Raw genomic sequence first — 19,381 nt, 5'->3', positions numbered from 1 at the left:
GCTGCCTTTTGTTTGGGTTTGGGTTGCGAGGTAGGGTCTCGACCATTTCGCCAGGGTTCACCCTGAGTTCCATCTCCCCCTCCTTTGCCTCCATGTGCCTGAATTTCCCAGCCTGCACCAGCACGCCCGGCTGCCGCGATCGTTCTGTGACATAGCTTACTGGGTTCACTCTCGGCGTCTGTGATTTTGTTCAAGTCTGACGCTCTTTAGCACCAAGCCCAAACTCTACGCAATATTCACTGAGGGTTTGATCCATACCATGCGTGCTTCGGTAGCGCTTCTTGCGTCCTCTCCGTAGGTTTCTGACAGTCACACGTGCGTTCTGGCTTCCAGGGGCGTCTTTAGCACTTGCTTTGCTAGCTTCGCTCCCTTCCTCCATTCTCTGCCCCGTCCGGTGTACACACAGTTGAACCTCTGGATGTAGACTGGCATACGTGGCCAAGGCATCAGAAAGCATAACTACTGAATGTTTTTGTGACATGGGTTGTATTGTATTCGCTCTGTGGCTGGGATTCAGATACTGGCATTTTTTCTTTAAGAAGTCTCTCATGGAGTGTCTGAATTAGTGTTAATACCTCTGTGGACCCATCTCGTATATGTAATATTACGGGATTTCTCGCAAGATGATGCATTCGTTGAATGTGCCGATTTAGGTTTGAAACTTGTTTTCGACTTCCAGAGTAATTGGAGACAGCTTGACACTATCTCTTCCTTCTGCCGAGTTCGCATAGCTCGTGGAATCACGTTGCAGATGCTCAGCATCTCACTCCCAAGGTCTTGCTGGGTAATTCCGGGGCCCAGGGCAGGTAGAGAGAGACACAAGGTGCTGACTAGCCCCACGTTGCAGAAATGAGACAGCACTGCAGTCCACAGTACCAACTAACTTAAATAACTCCAGTGAGCCAGGTCGTCAGGTTCCAGACCCTTTCTTTTCCCACTCCGCTGTGGCTCACTGGGAAATCCTCCCATATCACAGCGAGTGTTTTGTTCGGGGCCCAGATGCACTTTCTGAACTCCACAGCCGAGTGTCCAGCTGGCTTTGAAGTGTTGTGTTGACCCACAGACACAGAATTTTCCATTTATGCAAAAATTAACAATCCCTTATCCTTATATCTATTTTCTAAAATCCTCCCTTTTACTGCTGCTAAACAAAACAAAAGGCCCCGAAACAAAAAAAAAAAACCAGGAGCTCATCTTCCTCGCTGACCCCGTTGGCCTACACTCCTGACTCCAAACCTGCGTCTGAAGACGAGGTCTGTATCCACCCGCTGTGAGTTAAATGCCAGCCTGGAGCAGGAAACACCTCCCTCTCGCCAACCCATTTCAACTTCCTCGATGAAGCCATCGCTTTGCTCACCCCGAGAGTTCCTTCAATTATTTGCCTCACTCTTATCCCCAACCATCCCACGTCTTCAACCGATCCTCCCATGACTGGAGAGTTCTCACAGATGCCCGTCGAGTCGGGTTATTTGCGGATGGAAGCCTCTCTGCGGAGCCCCGTCCTGTAGTTCGCCAAGTATGAGTGCTTTGAAAATAGACCCAAGGCCTTCCGGGATTCATACGCCTTTATCAGAACCCCGCCGTTGCCCGGAGCGCCACACGGTCACCAACCACCCTTCCTCCGTCGACTTCCGTCTGTCTGGCCACGCGGGCCTCACAGAAATCCCCAGAGGGCGCTGATGGGAGGTGCGGGTTAGCTCTCCTCGCTCCGAAGCCCTGGTGATCTCCCCCGTGCCTGCCTGTGACTCCCGACAGCAAAGCGATGGGCCGGACCCGCCCGCCGTGGGGGAATCCGGGAAGGGGCCACCCCGGTGGGACCACTTGACAGGAGAGCACCCAGCCTCCTGCTTGCCGGTGGACACATGGTTCCAATGAATCATTTGCATAACCTTTGAGCTCACGTGGCTTCTGGGTGCTGAACTGACAATATACTATCCACGGGAAAAATTCCTTAGTGACACATCTGAAATGAATCATTAGTAGTATATGTGAAATGATTAACGCCTGGTAAGATGATTGCTCGGAGCTCATCACATGAAAATAACCCCCTACGCTGTAGAAGACAGCAAGAGGAATCCCTCGTATCGTTTCCAGATTGCACCCGGCCCTGTTAGCTTTTCAGGACAAACTTCCTGAAGGCCACACAGCTGTGGCCTCGTGACTGGAGCTGGTGGACCGCGCGCTGCTTCTCACACATGATCAACATCTATCCCGGCTGTGCGCATCAGCACGAAAGCCCGGCAGTGACGTGAGCCAAGGCAAGGGGCGCTGACCGGCTCGCTCCTGTGTGCCGTGAAAAAGGAGGGGGCGGAGCCCTTGGCCTTCACTTGGAGGAATCTGCATACGGAAGGAGACCCATCCTGAGGAGAGCCAGGGCTCCCTCGGTGTTATTACAGGAACACAGAGTGCTAACACAGCACTTCAAAAAACATTAAACATTGACTTACTGGTCAAACATCCTGTCTCTGGAACCAGGTCAGCACTTGAGCTATCCTAAGGAGGTAAGCAGGGGATTCACCTCCGACTAAGCCGGCTCCGTGGTCCCCCTGGCCACTGTTCAGATCTGGACTGGTTGGATGGAAGCAAGCGGGAGTCTGAGGGGGGCGCTGGTGGCTCTTCCTGAATGGCAGGCCACCGGGGAAAGGAGGAAGACGGCACCCCGTGGAGAAGCAGGGGTGGTCCCCACAAACCCAGGACCACCCACGAGGGCACCCGATCTGCCTGTTACCCCTGTCCGTACCAGAAGCTCAGCCTACAGCCTCGGTCTTTGTGGCTGGTGGGAGAACTCAGGCGAGCCGTGAACCTAGTACAGGTGACAGGGAGGCTCATTGGAGGAGAAAGCTGGCAGGAGGAGAGCCAGCGGAGTAGCTGCTATATGCAAAGTCTTGGAGCAGGGAAGGGGAGATGGGAGAGCCCTTGGCGAGGAGACAGCAGCCAAGCCCGTGTCTGCCATCTTGACGCCCGCCCGCCTCAGGACAGACCGTGACTTCGGGTTAAATGGAGACTTGGCAGCCCAGTAGACGAGGCAAGAGTGATAACTGCTCACACACTGCACAACCCGGGGGAAGTTTAGATTCCATCTTCTCTCCTCCCCTTCGGCCAGCAATGTCTTTGTGGTGTGTTTTTAGACTGTAAGCAAAAATGCATTTTATCTGCAAAAAACATGTCTCCTTTTTGATGAGCACCAAGGAAGGCCTTGGCTTTGTTTTGCTTCCAGTGGGGTGGAAGGAAAAGAAGACAGGGAGGAAAGCTAGGTAACGGGCCTCAAGTTGACGTAGGTTTGTGCAATAATTGTGTGCTCATAAAGGAAGAAAAACAAAGCCTACTTACACTTGAGGCCTGTTTTCTTTCTTTCTTTATGAGCACATAATTATTGTGCAGACGAATTTCATTGTGATATTGCCATATACACATATATCCGATCAAATCCATCTCGATACTCTCTGTTTCTTTCTTTCAGGGTTGATTTTGTTCATTTGTTTGTTTTGTGTTTTGGGTGCCGATTCTGGAGCTTGAACTTAGGACCTGGGCACTGTCCCTTTTTGTCCTCAGGACTGTTACTCTACTTCCTGAACCACGTCTCCACTTTCAGCTTCTTGCCGGTTAATTGGAGATGAGAGTCTCACAGATGTTCCTGTCCTGGCGGGCTTCAAACCAGGTCCTTCACTCTCGGCTTCCTGAGTAGCTAGGATGACAGATGTGACCCACCAGTAGCTAGCCCAGTGCTCTTCATCGTAGTTTTATTTATTTTTTTTAACACCCTATCTCATCTTCCGGCAGTGTGATCAAAAGCTCTCGAGATTCCATTAGGCTCGGAAGGAGTTTTCGGGACTGTTCTGAACCTGTCTTGCTGTGCTGTCTCTTGGGTTTGGAGGACACAAGGCCTCTGGTGGCCTGGGCTCTGCATTCTAGTCTGAAGAGAAGCTCCCCACCCCCACCCCCAGCAGGCAGCAGGACTAGTTAGGCCCGTCCTCGAGCAAGGAGGACCCTGGGTACACCAAGGCCCAAATGTCTGTCACGTCCCCAACACTGTTCGAGACCCTACGAAGCTAATTAGGGCTCTGGCTGGGTGGTCGCATCCAGTGCTCAAGGCAGGCCCGAGTCAGCTCAGGTCGGCACTGAGGGTGCCTGGCGGGCAGAACGGTTTGAAATCTTTCCCAGGAGGCCCAGGATTACTTAAGAGAACAAGTCACCAAAAGAAAAGTCTGACCGACGAGCGGACCCACCCCCGGGTTGCTCAAACCAGAAGCTTCCCTGCATTTGACCTGCCATTTATGTGTGCACTCTGGTCCTTAGACTAAACTAAGCGTGCCATTTTGCCACACTCAGAACCCCATGCGGCCGCTGGCAACTCCGTCCGAGCAGCGGCTCTCCACGAGTGCTTGTTGAGAGGAGCCTGGGCTGCCCCCATTCTGCACCAGATGCGAGTCCTGGCCTTACTCGGTGTGGGGGGGGGGGCGCACCCCAGCGATAGCAGTGCAGCAGTTCGGGGACCTCTGTGAATTTGTCTCTCCCTCTGTCTCGCGAGGGTGGAGTGGCGGCGTCGACTCCCGGCGTAGCCGGCCGCTCCGCGTGCGTGCATGGCGTTGCGTGCGTGCCCGTCGGGGGTGGGGGGGGTTCCAGAACGCCCCGGGTCCCGGGACGGCGCTCGGGTGGCGAGGCCTCCGTCTCTCTCTGCATTTGAGGTCCGTCTGCAAGGGCGGAGGCCACCTCAGTCAGCAGAACCTGCAGTGCGTGCGTGGCACGTCCCTGTGTAATCTGAGAAGAAAGACGTTGCTCTGCCCCGTCGATGTCACCTTTCCGTGACCGGGGGGAGGCGTCTGGCGACTGGCCGCTGCCCTGGGACGCGGAGCCGAGGCCCACGTTAGCGCGGCCTGGTTTAGGCTGCAGCGAGCCGACCACAGCCCGCGGAGCGCTGCTCCTGGCCCAGGACAAACTGCCCCGCGCCGCGGAGCCGACTGCTCCCTTGGGGATGCGAGGCGTCCGTGTAAGAGACCTCAGGGGAGAAAAGGCAGCCGCGGCACAAGCCAGCCACCCCGATTCCAGTGTCATTTGGGTGCTCCCCGGTTATAAATAGCCACCTAGTTTCTTGAGGGCAGAATTCACGGTGGACATTTTAATAGGCAAAACTCTCCCAGCTGGGAAGCTGCTGCTAACATTAATCACATGGAGACTTAAACTCCTCAAAGCAATATAAAGAGGGCAGAAGAGCACTGCAGGGAGAAGTGTGATGCTTGTTTTTTGTTTTGTTTTTACCAAAACCATCAACAGAAGATGAGAAAACGTGAGTTGCATCCATCTATGGAAGTATTGTTTCCCGGATCTGGTCCATCTCCACTGTAATCAGAGCTAACTGGAAAACAATTGGAGCGGACACTTCTTCTGGTTCATTATGAAGATTTTTGACGGGTTCAAAGCCAGACAATTTCCAGCTGTCATTTGTAGATCTGCATAAACATCCACACACGCAGACACTGCCCTCCCTGAGCCTCTCTCGCCGCTTATAGTGTGTGTGTGTCAAGAGAATGAAATCCACTTGCTCGGTGTGGCTTCTCTGAGCCGGCATCAGTTGGGTTTCCGAGTTGTAGAACCCCTGTTTATCCTGTGAGTCACCACTAACAGAGTGGGAGGCAAGTGGAGTTTAATTAAAATAAATAAACTATATTCTTGTAGTCATCCATTTGCAAGAAATGTCCCAGTCTTAATGACTGGGCTGAGATGACCTCTCTGCCACTCACCCCAGGGGGTGCCAGTGTTTCCCTGCGGTTACATCACCAGCACTGAGAAGCTAAGGAAGAGACGCACGGGCAGATGGTGGGCCCACCCTCACCTCCAGCTCCAGCCAAGCTATGGTCCTCCCAGAGACAAGGCCCCAGAAACGTTAGCCATGAAAAACAAGCAAGCCTCTTCGGAGTACCTTCTAAGAAAAGTCTGACTCCCGTCCCGGGGACAAAGCGTACACGCGGAAGGTATGAGATGGCGCTTGTACTCGTGGCCTTCCTTGGCCACTCGTTAACAGAGATAAGAATCGTACTTCCGCCCGAGTTCCAGAACGGACTCCGAGGTGTGCGAGCCGTGCCACTGGACCGCTGGCAAGGCCCCGCGGGGCCAGGGAGTGCCCTGGCTGTGGGCGGTGGGACGCGGTCCTGTGCCCTGGCTGTGGGCGGTGGGACGCGTTCCTGTGCTCCGTGAGGGAGTCACCGCCTCACCCTGGCTGTTCGTCTGAACCGCAGCCCTGAAGCCGCCGGTAACTGCCAAGGCTTCTGTTCCCGGGACGCGGCCTGAAGACGGACGGCCTCCGAAGCGAAGCCCTGTCCGTGTTCTTCCAGCAGCGTATCGTGAGGAAGTCTGTTAGGATGAGAATATTCCTTTGGTTTCACGGGAGTGTCCAGCATCTGACTCCTCAGCTCCGTCTTTCTAACACCCGCACAGAAAGACCTGAGAACTTTGAATCCAATCCTCCACCTCTCCCAGGCGCCTGAGATGCCTCTTTCTTTCCCAAATGTTCCTTTCCGAGGGTAGATTTTAACAAACAAATAGAGGTATTTGGATCTGAAATGTTAGTGACCTATTCTTCAATATGTTTTTTCAACTTTTAGGAACCACCAGGCTTTTAAAACACATTTCAGTATGATCTTAACCCACTGCAGTTTCTGGGAAGGCATAACATCTTTCACACTGTCAGATGCCTCCCTAAAAATTCATGTAAATGAAGTAACAGATTGCAGACCTACATACATGCTGGTTTTCTTTCCAGCAAGAGAAATATTTTCACATGAGCTTCCACCTAGCAGGCTAATTTTAACTTGTTGATCCCATTTGGAACAGACGCATCTAGGAAGGTGACAGTTTGGGTGAGCAGATTGGATCGAACACTGATGAATTTTCCACTCATTCTTTTTTCCCTCCTCAGGTGGATCAGCGGTGCGGCTGTGGTCAACGCCTTTTATTCTTCGGGCAGAAATCAGATAGGTAAGGTGTGTTCCCAAATAATCCTTCAGTATTTCTGTCACTCCACACCCATGATGCTTTGCACAACCCATTTACAATACCCATCCAGAACTAGAGCTGAGGCCGAGTTATTTCAAAGTAGGTTATGTCCATGGGCTTCATTCCCCCCTATAGGAAAATGTATCGAGTGGTCTCACTTTGTTTCTGATATCCCAGTGTATGGCTAAAATGGCCTTCTGGTTTGTCAGTACGTTCCAAAAGGTTTTGCCCAGTAAATCTCTGTGAGGTTATGTTGACGTTCATAGTGTCCGCATGCTGTATCAGCTCCGAGAGTCAGCTTTGTGCAGATCCTGTTCTTTCGACTTCTGTTTGCGGCTCTGGAGAAATGATCTCACTCGTATCATGTGGAGCGATGTAAATTTGTGCGACAATCACTCTGGCTGAAAAGAGACATATCTGTATGTTGAAGTGCCCACCTGGCTCAGTCTCCCCAGAGGGCTTCTCAGGGACCAGCGGTAGGTCTGATGCAGACCACCCTGCATGTCCAAGGAAGAGAAGTCCCAGCATTATCCCGAACCTCTCTTTCTATATCTGAAGGTCCTCAGACTCCTTGTTTAATGTATTATGAATTTGATTAGAAATTAGGAGATATCCTTTGAGATATTTACCATGGATTGAAAGTAACCTGAAAGAAAAAGTTTATCTTGTATTTTAGACGAACTCCTTTTGTTTCTCAGCTTAGGGAAAGAGGTTTGCTTCTGCTGTTTTTATAGTTTCTATTTTTAGAGTAAATCTCGAATCCATCTGGAATTTACTCTGGTACATGGTATGAAAACAAGAAACTACATAGTCATAGTCAGAGGTTATGGTCACGTAGCACAGAGATAAGAAGGAAAGCATGCATAGCTATGTTAAAATCAGCTCAGAGTCTAGACTGATCGGCTTCTGGATTCTGCGAATGCAGGCCTAGCCCGATTAATGGTGAACCTGTGTCCTCTGTCACCGGGCCTGGGTAGTGTGTCCTTCCGGGACCAGCGCGGCCTTTCCCACAATGCCTTTCTCCCTGGGGTGTCATCACTCTGGAGAGTTCTCTGCCTCCTCTGCTCTCCTCCTCCTCCTCTTCCTCCTCCTCCTCCTCCTCCTCCTCCTCCTCCTCCTCCTCTCCCACCCCTCCCCCTCCTCGTCTCTCCTGCTTCTTCTTAACGTGCTTCTGGTGATTGGGCCCAGGGCCTCACACACACTACGCATGCGCTCTGTCACCGGGCTGTGTCCTCAACCCTGAGGACTCCCTTCTGATATTCAGAATGAGAACCACCGCCCCCCCCCCCCCCCGCCGCCCCTCTACATCCACACCAAGAAACGCAGCTCGCTTCCAGAACAAAGCGTGAGGGTAGACTAAGGGGCGGAGCCTCGTGTCCCTGCAGCACCCAGGGGACCTACGTCCTCCAGTCCTGAGTCCCAGGCACCCCTGCAGAGCACAGGGACACACACAGCTCTCCACCGGGGACTCATGACCGAGCCCCACTGGGTCCCGGAGGCCCCGAGTTAGCTTGCTCCTCCTTCCTGACCACAGGAACCTGGACGTGTTCTCACGCGGGCTTTATCACTCTTGAGCCAGCGGGGCACAAGCAAAGACGTGGGGATGTAGGCCTACGCTCCGCACACTGGGCAGATCCCCCAAGGGAAAAGAGGGCGATGGGACCCCCCACCCCCAGCCCCACCCCGTGAATCACATTCCACAACATCGAGTCACCTGCAAATAACTCAGAAAGCGGTGATAAACATGTGTTTTAAAACGTGTTTAGTTGCCTGTAGGTAGCCCCAAATCTCATGTGACTTACTGAACACAACCAGTGTGCAACTTCTGGGAGCCATGGCTCACGCTTATCAAATCCTTGGGTGGCTGAGATCAGGGGGACCATGGTTCAAGACCAGCCCAGCAAAAAAAAAAAAAAAGAACTTGCGAGGCTTATCTTATCCATTCACTGAGCATGGTGGCATGACCCTGTTATCCCTGCTATGCAAGAGATAAAAAAAACAGGATGCTGGTGGTGCCAGTCCAACCCAGGCAGAGCGGTCAGAACCCTTCCTTCTCAAGGAAGCCGGTCATCCGGGCCACGGTGGGAAGCCCGCGGCAGATCGCCATCGAGGCCAGCTTAGGCAAACAGCCAGAGCTGTGTCATGAACAACCAGAAGCAGAGAGGGGGAGGAGTGTGACCCAAGCGGTAGAGCACCTCCCTGCCCAACAAGAGGGAAGCCCTGAGTTCAAATCCCAGAGCTGAAAGGAAGCATAGCTAAGCAGTTGGTTGCAAACGACAGTTGCAAAGCTTACTAACCGTAGCAAGACGGCTAATGGGGAGGCTCTCGTGACCAGGATTTCGCTGACCAAGTAAAAGGTGAGATCATAATTTGCAAAGTCGAACCTAAAGACCAGTATTTAATAGGAGCCATAAAACTGTTATCACTTGCTCAAAGAGTGACGTGCAAGGCTATCATTAAACCAGCGGGATCTTTATAGTTAATGTTTAGTCTTGAGAGCACATTTCATAAGAGCATTTTATATAATGGGTGGATTTTAATCGAAGTACAGAGTGTGGGAGATAGTGCTCACTTTAGGTTAACAAAGTTCTGCACACACACACACTTTCGTACCTCCAGCTAAAAATAGCTTCTTGGCACCCTTCTGCTCAGGCGGCAACATGTGAGATCCAGCTTTCATCAGAACTCCACAAGGACAAAGGGGTTTTTATTATTATTATTTTGTCATTTGAACAGGCAACTTTCCTGTTTTTTGAAGGTCTGGGGAGCAAGTGTTTTGAAAGTCCTTCTGTAAAAATAATATTTATCCCTGAAAAATAAGAGCAGGAGGTTAGGTCATATTTAGCCCTCACAGAAAACATTTATTACTCTGTGCTACTTAGATCTTAAGCGCTTTTTTTTTTTAATATTTTGAATTTCTTAAGGTCAGGGCCATTCATGTGTATTCCTGCTAGCTTGCACAATACCAACCCTGGGGTTTTGCATGGAAAAATGTGTTCCTGCTGAAGGGCCCCTTTCCCAGTGACAGAACACAATGAGTCAGTGCCTTCCTCGTCTAGAATTTGGAAACAGAAGATACAAGAATTCATTTGTAAGGTCAGAGACTAATCATGCTGCACAATGCTGTCCCCAAAACAACCACGAGTATTATTACTGTTGTTGTTGTTTTTATTAAATACACCCAAAGGAAGAGAATGAAGGCACATCCCAGTTGCTCAGAAGCACAGGTAGGCGGAGAAGAGGGCAGACTCCAGGGTCAGGGCAAAGGCGCCGCGTGAGCTGGAGAGCAAAGGTAGCCGCCCAGCGCCCTCCCGGGCAGGGAGGGATCGGGACCTGAGAGGCACTGCAGTGTGACCGTGGCATTGGTGAAGGGTAGATTCGATCGCATGCGATGAGGGTGGGGTGAGACCGGAAGTGGGGAGGCTGGGCAGAGGGCTAGGTAATTCTCAAGGCCAAAAGTAGGCAGAGCGAGGACGGCAGAGGTCAGACCGACCAGGGGACAGAGGCCAAGGGGAAGGAAGGGCCTCGCCTCCCACACTCAGGGCCGCGTCGGTGTCCGACACCCGCCGACTGCCTGCCGCGCTCCCCATTTCCTTCCCCCCACCCCACGGGGGAAGGACTTTGTGAAGGTCAGGAATAAGTTGCCCACGCTCCAAACTCCGCCCAACAAAAAGCAGCCTTCAAAGAGTGGCGGATGGGGTGAGCCAGATGACGCCCCCCCATCCACGAGGATGGATTTGCTGCCTCTGGTTCCCGCCACGCCGTTCTGTAGGTGCCTCGGTGCCCCTGGCACGGGGGAAGTCAGGTTGGCAAGCACGGAGCCGCCCCTGGGCCTGCGGCCGTGCCGTAGACCCGACGCCGCTAATGCCAGCCGCTTCTCCCCCTGCAGTCTTCCCCGCCGGCATCCTGCAGCCGCCCTTCTTCAGTGCCCAGCAGTCCAACTCGCTCAACTACGGGGGCATCGGCATGGTCATCGGCCACGAAATCACCCACGGCTTCGATGACAATGGTAGGTGCCGGGGACCCTTGGATACATAACCTCACCACTTTGCTTAGGAAGTAGGAGTCTATCACCTGGGGCTGATGGATTCACACCTGAAAACTATAGCAACTCAGAAGTCCCAGGTCCACAGAAACAGCTCAGAGTCAGCCAGAGCCCGAGAGACTCCGTATCCGGAATAATCCGCAAAAAGACAGGCTAGAGGCATGACCCAAGTAGTGGAGCACCAGGTACCGTGCAAGCGGGAGGACCCTGAAGTTATAGTACCAGAGAAAAAAATTTTAAAAACCTAGAGTTCTCATTTGTCTACACAAAACTCCATCTTGTCCTCCGTGGGGACCTGTCGGCCATCGTACTGCGCGGTACGCCGCGTCAAAGCAATACAATCCATTGCTCGAACAATGGGAACTCAAAGCGAGGAAACACAGCATCGTCTGGCAGAATAGCTCCACGAAGGGCGGGGGGAAGCGTTTCAGGTACAAAGATGCGGGTTCTGCACACTGGCTCGCGGAAGCAGGAGGACTAGGAAGAGGCTCCGGGGGACCAGTGCCGGCCTCTTCAACACCTCAGGATACCAAGTGAAACAGAGCTGGTCAGCAGGAGAACGGTCTCGAGACCTTTGCCAGGGGGCCCTTCCTCAGGGAGGAAGAACAGCAGCCTCTCTCATTGTCTGCCCAATGCCTTGTTCTCCGCCTAGCAGTGCTTCTGCCCTTGTCATTTGAAACGAAACCTACCATAGGGCACGTGGGTTGTGTGTGTGTGTGTGTGTGTGTGTCCGTGTCCTCATTACGATATTAGGATTGTGAAACTGGAGCTGTGCAGGGATTTTTTTTCCCTGTAATATTTCTTTTATGGGCATTTCAATGAAGGAACAAAACCCAGTAGGACCACAGGTGCTGTAATTCGTGTTGTAACGCATCTCCTTCATTAACTAAACATTTCCCAGGTAGGAACTTTAACAAGGACGGAGACCTCGTGGACTGGTGGACCCAGCAGTCGGCCGACAACTTCAAGGCCCAGTCTCAGTGCATGGTGTACCAGTACGGGAACTTCTCCTGGGACCTGGCGGGCGGGCAGCACGTACGTCCTCAGAATTGTCCAGAAAAGTCTCAGATGCGTTCAAGCCTAGGAGCAGCCTGGGCTGTTCTCAGCCACCCTAATAAAGGATCTTTTCTAAACAGCTCAACGGGATCAACACGCTGGGGGAAAACATCGCAGATAACGGAGGCCTCGGCCAGGCGTACAGGGTGAGTGGAGCTGTTTCATTCTGATTGTGATGACACACACAGATCTGTGGTTTGTCCTGCCTGAGCACTTAACGTAAAGCCTTTCGCAAGAGACTCGGGTAGTAAAACTGGTGAATGAGGAACATAAACTGGAAGAGATGTGACCAGAAAGGAGACTGTGAGCAGGCCAACTATAAGGGTTAGTGTCATTAATGTAATGGAGCTGACCATCTTTCTCTCACATCTCAAAAAAACCAATCAGGAAGGGGAGACACTGAATCCTCTATGCAAAGAAATGAGGTGACGCGCGCAAGCTCTGTAGAGGAGGTGGCAGATTCCTAAGCAAGAAAATAACATTCTAGCAGAGGGCATATTTCTGGGCCGTGGACACGTATCCTGAACCGGGCTGGCTAGTGGGCAGAGCAGCAGAGCACGCAGATAGAGGCAGGGACCTGACATGACTTGCGCACAGCACCGGGCCTTGCGACCACGGCCTTCCACAGAAGAGCATGAATGGTGCAACTTCCTCCGGAGAAGCGTGATCAGCCCAGGCCCACAAACCCGCCCGTCGGTCCTGCCCTGGCCCACAAACCCGCCCCTGCATTCCTACCCCACTTCCCAGGGAGGGTTGGTTGCTAATTTTTTTTTTGTTTTCCTCCGAATTCTCTGGAGTTTTTCCCTACAGTAGAGTCACATTCCTCACAAGTGATTTGATCCTGTGGCCCACTGTGACCACGCCACACCGTGTCCCAGGCCGAGGCAGACCCGGGGATACACTCGGGCTCCTCGGCTTCGGGGAGTGGCAGGCACTGAGATCGCCCGTCCCCTGGGGCAGAATCTGGACCAGCTTGGCCTAGTCTACTCCACCTCTCCTCAAGGGTGCTCAGCCCAGCATCGGGGAGGGTCGCCTCTGCTCCTCGAGTCCCTCTGTCCTTGAGACATCTCCTCTTCGGTTCCTCCTGCGGTGCCCCCGCTGTCTGTTCCTCCTAACGCCGGTTCTCCCGGCTCTGAGTTTCCCAGCCTTTCACTGGGGCCTGAACAGATTCCCAGCAGTAAAGCTGGGCCAGGGATGGGACCCGTGGTTCCCCGGGGCAGAGGTCACCGTGCAGAGTCTGCGCGGACCCCCAGGGAGGAGGCAGCGGAAGGAGATGCACCTCCCGCCTGTGTGACCCCCTCCCCTTGTAAGACCTGGACCCCTGTGGTCAATCTCCTTCAGTAACTGGGCACACTAAGGGGAGTAACATGCAAACGTGTGTTAAACAAAAAATGTGTGTGCGTGCGTGTGTGTGTGCGTGCGTGCGTGTGTGTGTGTGTGTTTGGTAGAGGAATCGAGGACAATTACATTTTTCAACAGTGGTGTGTAAACCCTTAAGAATTCAGAGCTCTCTCTGTCATCCAAGTGGCCTAAGTTCCTTCCTCCTAATGCAGTGGGGATCCAGTAGCTTCGCGCTGTCTTCGGGGGACAGAAGAGTTGCGTGTCCTTCCCCTTAGTCTCCTAGGACACTAAGGATTTCTTGGGCAAGAATCACTCAGGCTAAATCTGGGAGCGTGTATCTTGCTAAGAGTAGTAAGTAAGCTAAAGATAGCAGCGGCGAATGACCACCTTAGCACGGGCGGCACGTCCCCCTCTGTCTGTGAGCCAGCGCTTAGGTGAGCCACTTCTACTGGGTCCAAGTCATCCGCCCGGGTAAATGTTCACTGCCAGTGCCGGGCTCCTGGCATCTGCGGAGCAGTGTCATGTTCTTCGCAGCATGTTAATGTATAAATCATGAAATGGATAAATGCGTGAGTATTTCGATGTAGAAGGTTAACTACTTGGGTCCATACTCTTTTGCGTAGGTTTAGGTGTACCAATTTAGGCAATAAGACCATCTTTCTGTTTCCAGGCCTATCAGAATCACATTAAAAAGAACGGTGAGGAGAAACTCCTTCCTGGGCTGGACCTAAATCACAAACAACTGTTCTTCTTGAACTTCGCCCAGGTACCACATCTTTCTTGACTGATGATGATGCAGAGCACCCGGTGTTGTCATTTCACAGACGGCTCTGTGCTGCATGCTGGGTTTCCTCATTTTCTCCGGTTGTGACAGTGCTTTGGGGTTGCCTCACATTCGCTCTTTACCACAGACTGTCAGACCGTATCTGCGATCCGTGATTACATCCTGGCTGCCACTTATCAAATGTTATTTGAAGAGTCCGTAGCTGGAGAACGCAGAATTCCACTCTTGAGCTTACTTTTCCTCCAGGTTCCCCTGAGCGCGCTGCTTTGCTTTTTCTGTTCCCATCTCTAGGTGTGGTGTGGCACCTACCGGCCAGAGTACGCGCTCAACTCCATTAAGACGGACGTGCACAGCCCCGGCAACTTCAGGTAGGTGGCGGAAGAGCCAGGTGCCGCCGCACCATCTGCCTTGCTACCGCCTTGGGGGGTTTCCTGGCTCTGATTTGATAACACAGTGTTGTGTGTGAGAGGCCGAGACAGGGACACACAGAGATCGGACCAACGGACACAGAAGCACGTGAGGATGATGGCTGGCCACTCATAGCCCCTGGCGTTTCTCCCTGGCATATTCGTGTCTTGTTGGATGCCAATAAGACAGATGCTCATTGAAAGCCAGCGCGCCCCCGAGTACCTGAGCTGTCATGTCCTGACTTCTAGGACCTAGGATTGTACTAGGAGACCCTTAAAGACCTTCCCAGGTTAGAACATCGGCGAGGGCATGGGTTGAAAGAGGACCACCGGCCGACTTTCCAGTTTGGGACTCGGATCATAAGCAGGTATTTAGGAAACTGAGCACTGCCCCTTGCACAACTTAAATCAACCACCATCCACTCGCCTAACCGTAGCACCAGCCCCGGGCATGACCCATCCGGAAAAGGGGGAAAAAAGGGACTAAAGTCTTCATGTTTGGGACATAGAGGCTGAGAACTAATGAGAGCTAAAGCTCTGCCTAGAAGGAACGTGAATGCTTAGCACTTGATCGTGAACCACCACGGCAGCCGGTGCGCGAATGCACAATCCACCCGGCTTGTCCCAGAATCCTCCACCACTGCCGCTGACCACGCCGGGCGTGACCACGCGCGCGCCCGTGCCAAGTGTGCTCAAACCAAGCGTGCACCTGCCGAGCGTGCCCGGCCAAGCACGCCCCGCGGCGGTTCCCCCGAATCCCATCCCCTCAACAGCCGAGTTCTGTTCAAGCCCAAGTCAACAGCCTTCGAGGTGACAACCGCGAGACAGCACTGGGCCGGGGCCGGTCATTTCCCACCACGACTCACTCAACACACGTTTAGTTTTCACCTTTAAAAGTTGTCCATTCCTTCGGTCATAAAAAGGTGGGGGGGGGGGGCGCTCCCCATGACTGGGATCTTGGTAGGTTAAAAGCATAGTCACTGGATTCTGAGAATGGCAGGGAACATCTGTAATTCACACAAACCACCCTATCGTCTATTCTGTCAAATTCCCCCTTCCCACACCTCAGGAACTAAACCCGGTGCCCCTGAAAACCTGGGTTTGTGTGGCGTTAACGGAATGTTCCGCACATCCGCCCTGCCCCCGGGAAGGAAGAGCTAGGAATTGACTTTGCAGCAGGAAAAATTAATCTCAGCCACTACAGCAATATTTTCTTAAAATACGTTTGCTACCTTCCTTGAGGATCACAGAATCTTGAACTATAAGTTTTTTCACAAATTTATGAGGTGCATAGCATTGCTCTATCAACTGAAACTCCAGGGCTTGCTGTTGCTTCTCTTGTCTCCCTCTCTCTCCCTCTCTCTCTGTTTCTCTCTCTCTCTCTCTCTCTGTCTGTCTTTCATGCCTGTCTCTCCGTCTCCCTCCCTCTCTGTCCCTCTCTGTCTCCCTCTCTCTGTCACTCTCTTTCTCATTTTTGGTGCCAGCTCTGAGGTGTGAACTCAGAGCCTCACACTCTGGCTTAGCTTTTCACCCCAAGGCTGGCACCCTACCCCTCGAGTCTCGCCTCCACTCCCAGTTCTCTGCTGGCTCCTTGGAGATCAGAGTCTCAGATTTGTCTGCCCAGGCTGGCTTCTAAGTGAGATCCTCAGATCTCAGCCTCCTAAGGAGCTAGGATGACAGGCGTGAGCCACCCACGCCCAGCTGTGTTGCTTATTCTTACGTTGAGAACATCAACAGCTGACTTGCCCTGAGGAGTTAATAGGTAAGCACATCACAGTATTCTACCCTCCATTTTAAAAATCATAAAACTTACTATATAATTTTTTTGCCAGTCCCGGGACTTGAACTCAGGGTCTGGGCGCTGTCCCTAAGCTTCTTTTGCTCAAGGCTAGCACTCTGCCACTTGAGCCACAGCGCCACTTCCAGCTGTTTATGTGGTACTTAGGAATCGAACCCAGGGCTTCATGCATGCTAGGCAAGCACTCTACCGCTAAGGCACATTCCCAGCCCCAATTTTTATATAAGTTTATAATCCCTAACATTATTTTGCTTCACAAAATGTGGAAAAGTATTTGTATCCCTTATTATCTTTTTGGATTCTGGCATGAAAGCTATCTCCAACTATTTCTCATTCACAATGAGAGGGGTGTGTGTGTGTGTGTGTGTGTGTGTGTGTGTGTGTGTGTGTTTTGAAGAGTAAATGGAACGGCAACTTTCTGTCAAGGAAATTATTATTTTCTCTGGAGGTAAAGGGATTTCCTTGGCAAAAGGTTGAGTTTACGTTTAGTTTTGCAAACAGGCTGCTTCCTGGCTGTGCAAAGAAAAACATATTTGTTCAAGAACTTTAAAAGTAACAGCCGTTGAGTTGCTACCCACAAGCCAGGTTTGATGTTGTATGTAAAAATATTTTCAGAGGGAGATTTGTAAACCTGAGCCCAAATAGCCACACACCACATTACAAACAAAAGACAATACATTCTTCTTCTTAATATAAAACCAGGACCTGTGGTTGGCTTATTCTGCCTTCCTAAACCCCTATGTACTTCTAAATAAACCTTAATTAAGACTTAACAAATATTTCCCTTAAATATGGTAGACTTTAAATCCACAATTTAAATACTTATTTCTTTTTGAAACTCAGCATTTGGTTAGCTATTCATGGTCATATTAGGGAATGAATGTGTGTTCTCCTCTTTCCTTTTTTACATTTTTTATTAGTATATATTGGTTATGCAAAGAAAAATATCATTATGATATATCTATGCATACATACAATGTACCCAAATCAAATCTACTTCTCTCCTTCATCCCCTCCCCCTTTAAGACAATATGTTTCACTGTTCTGTTCTGACACATACATGTAAAGTTCTTTATTCCACTTTATAAAACATCACTGACAAGCCGTGCAATGTTTTCCATGGCCTAATTTCCAGCATTTTTTTTTGTTTATTTGTTTCGTAAGTACTAGAGTTCGAACTCAGAGCCTTGTGCTTGCTCAGCTTGCTTGGTTGACTGGTATTCTACCACTTGAGCCACGTCTCCAGTCCTGATTTTTGCCGATAATTTTGGGGTGGCCTCAAGTCATGATATTCCAGATTATATTTTCCTGCAAGATAGTACTATAGGCCCGAGTCACCAGTATCCTGCTTAGTTTCCGATAGTTTTTGGAGGGACCACGCTTTCTAGTGTTTCGTGCAGATATTTTCAACTGGTCTGGCTGTCTTGTGTCTTTGTAGGACATAGCGTGTTTGGGCTAGCTCATGAGCCGTCCACATGTCTTCATTGCCTTTAAACGTGAGCCTTGGTTCCTGACACTTTTATCTTGTATCGAGATGGATTTTTATGCGCTCTACAGATCCTACTTATCTCCAGCGACTGTCTCCAAACGCCTCCACATAACCAAGGCCACAAAGGGCCGGAGGCGTGGCGAGCTCACGTGGGCCTCGAGGGGTTGACGGACTTTTCTGTTTCTGTCTGTTTGCAAGGATCATTGGGACGTTGCAGAACTCTGCTGAGTTTTCTGAAGCCTTTCATTGCCCCAAGAATTCCTACATGAATCCGGAGAAGAAGTGCCGAGTCTGGTGACCTTGGCGGGAAGCGGCAGCGCGGGGGGGCGGGGTGGGGGGGCTGGCTGGGCTCCCCCCCCCCCACCCCCGTTGCGGTCCTGGGAACTCTCTGAGCCCAGCACGCACAGATCCCGGCAGCCACCGGCGTGCTGTGGGCGCCTGGTGGGGCTGAATGGAATGCGTTCGTTCTGGCCCACGTCCGGAAGGAGGGTCATCGCCAGTCACGCAGCCCATCGACTCCTGGGCCTGCCGGCTCTCGCCGCACCTGTGTCTTAACCATACTCCAACCACTCAGTCTGCCATCTTTCACTTTAAGCAATCTTGGGGGCAAACACGCATATCAGAGACTGTTCTTCTTTTCTCATGTCTGCTTTACTGATAGACACTCTTGAGGTTCCTGCAATTTTCTAAGCAACTTCTTGCTCCTGCTCTCTGTCTTTCAGAACCTGGTCTTTTTAAAGGGATTTGTAGTAATGTATAAAATAATAATTTTTATATTTAATTATCAGCTACATTTATGACCAAGGAACTGTTACTACAGATAAATCACTGATGATTGAAGTTTTAGACCAAATGATTATCAACCAAGATCTGTAAAGTGGCATACGTACAGATGAAGATGGGAGACTATTTAAACTTATTGATCATATTGATGAAAAGCTTTAAGCACAAACTTGAAGGCGTTTTCTAGAGATGTACAATGTTGGGTTAGCAAGGAAGATTTCCAAACCGACGTGTGCAGCCCGTACCTCCACGCCCCCCCCCACACACACACACCTCGGGGCTACTACCTGACAAAAGTATTTTGATAATAAATGAATTCAAGTTGTGAGCCTTCACTCCCGCGCCGCCTGCCTTTAGCATACATGTCTCTGCGCAGGAAGGGAGGACTCGGAGGGAGGACTTGCTCTGGAATGCCACGTCACGTCACATGCGGGATGGGGGCCCCCTGCACCCCACCCCCCCAACCCCCCACCCCACGCGCCTGGTCCTTCCTGTCTCATTGGCTACCTTGTGATTTCTGACAGTACCGGGGTTTGAACTCGGGCCTCAGGGCTGCCCTTCAGCTTGCTCACTCAAGGCTGCCGGTGTATACCGCTCGAGCCACAGGTCTGCTTCCGGCTTTTTGGTGGTTGATTGGAGGCAAGAATTTTACAGACTTTCCTCCCCGGGGTGGCTTCAAACTCCAGTC

At 51.5% G+C, this 19,381-nt stretch overlaps 1 protein-coding gene across 2 annotated transcripts in view; it reads left to right on the top strand.

Moving 5' to 3' along the window:
- The window catches only part of Mme (membrane metalloendopeptidase), a 63,976-nt gene extending 45,747 nt beyond the window's left edge, over positions 1-18,229 (top strand). For both annotated transcript variants that reach the window (XM_048347228.1, XM_048347229.1), the window contains exons 17-23: positions 6,914-6,972; positions 10,880-10,999; positions 11,937-12,070; positions 12,172-12,237; positions 14,103-14,198; positions 14,508-14,584; positions 18,109-18,229. In XM_048347228.1, coding sequence (XP_048203185.1) covers positions 6,914-6,972; positions 10,880-10,999; positions 11,937-12,070; positions 12,172-12,237; positions 14,103-14,198; positions 14,508-14,584; positions 18,109-18,208 — 652 coding nt within the window. In that variant the 3' untranslated portion in view covers positions 18,209-18,229. The remainder of the gene's footprint in view (positions 1-6,913; positions 6,973-10,879; positions 11,000-11,936; positions 12,071-12,171; positions 12,238-14,102; positions 14,199-14,507; positions 14,585-18,108) is intronic.
- Positions 18,230-19,381: the final 1,152 nt, after the last annotated feature.

The sequence above is a fragment of the Perognathus longimembris genome, chromosome 5 (assembly GCF_023159225.1).
Source record: "Perognathus longimembris pacificus isolate PPM17 chromosome 5, ASM2315922v1, whole genome shotgun sequence".
NCBI lineage: Eukaryota > Metazoa > Chordata > Mammalia > Rodentia > Heteromyidae > Perognathus > Perognathus longimembris.
Note: the sequence above shows the minus strand (reverse complement) of the source record. Positions and strands in the feature narration are given on the sequence as shown.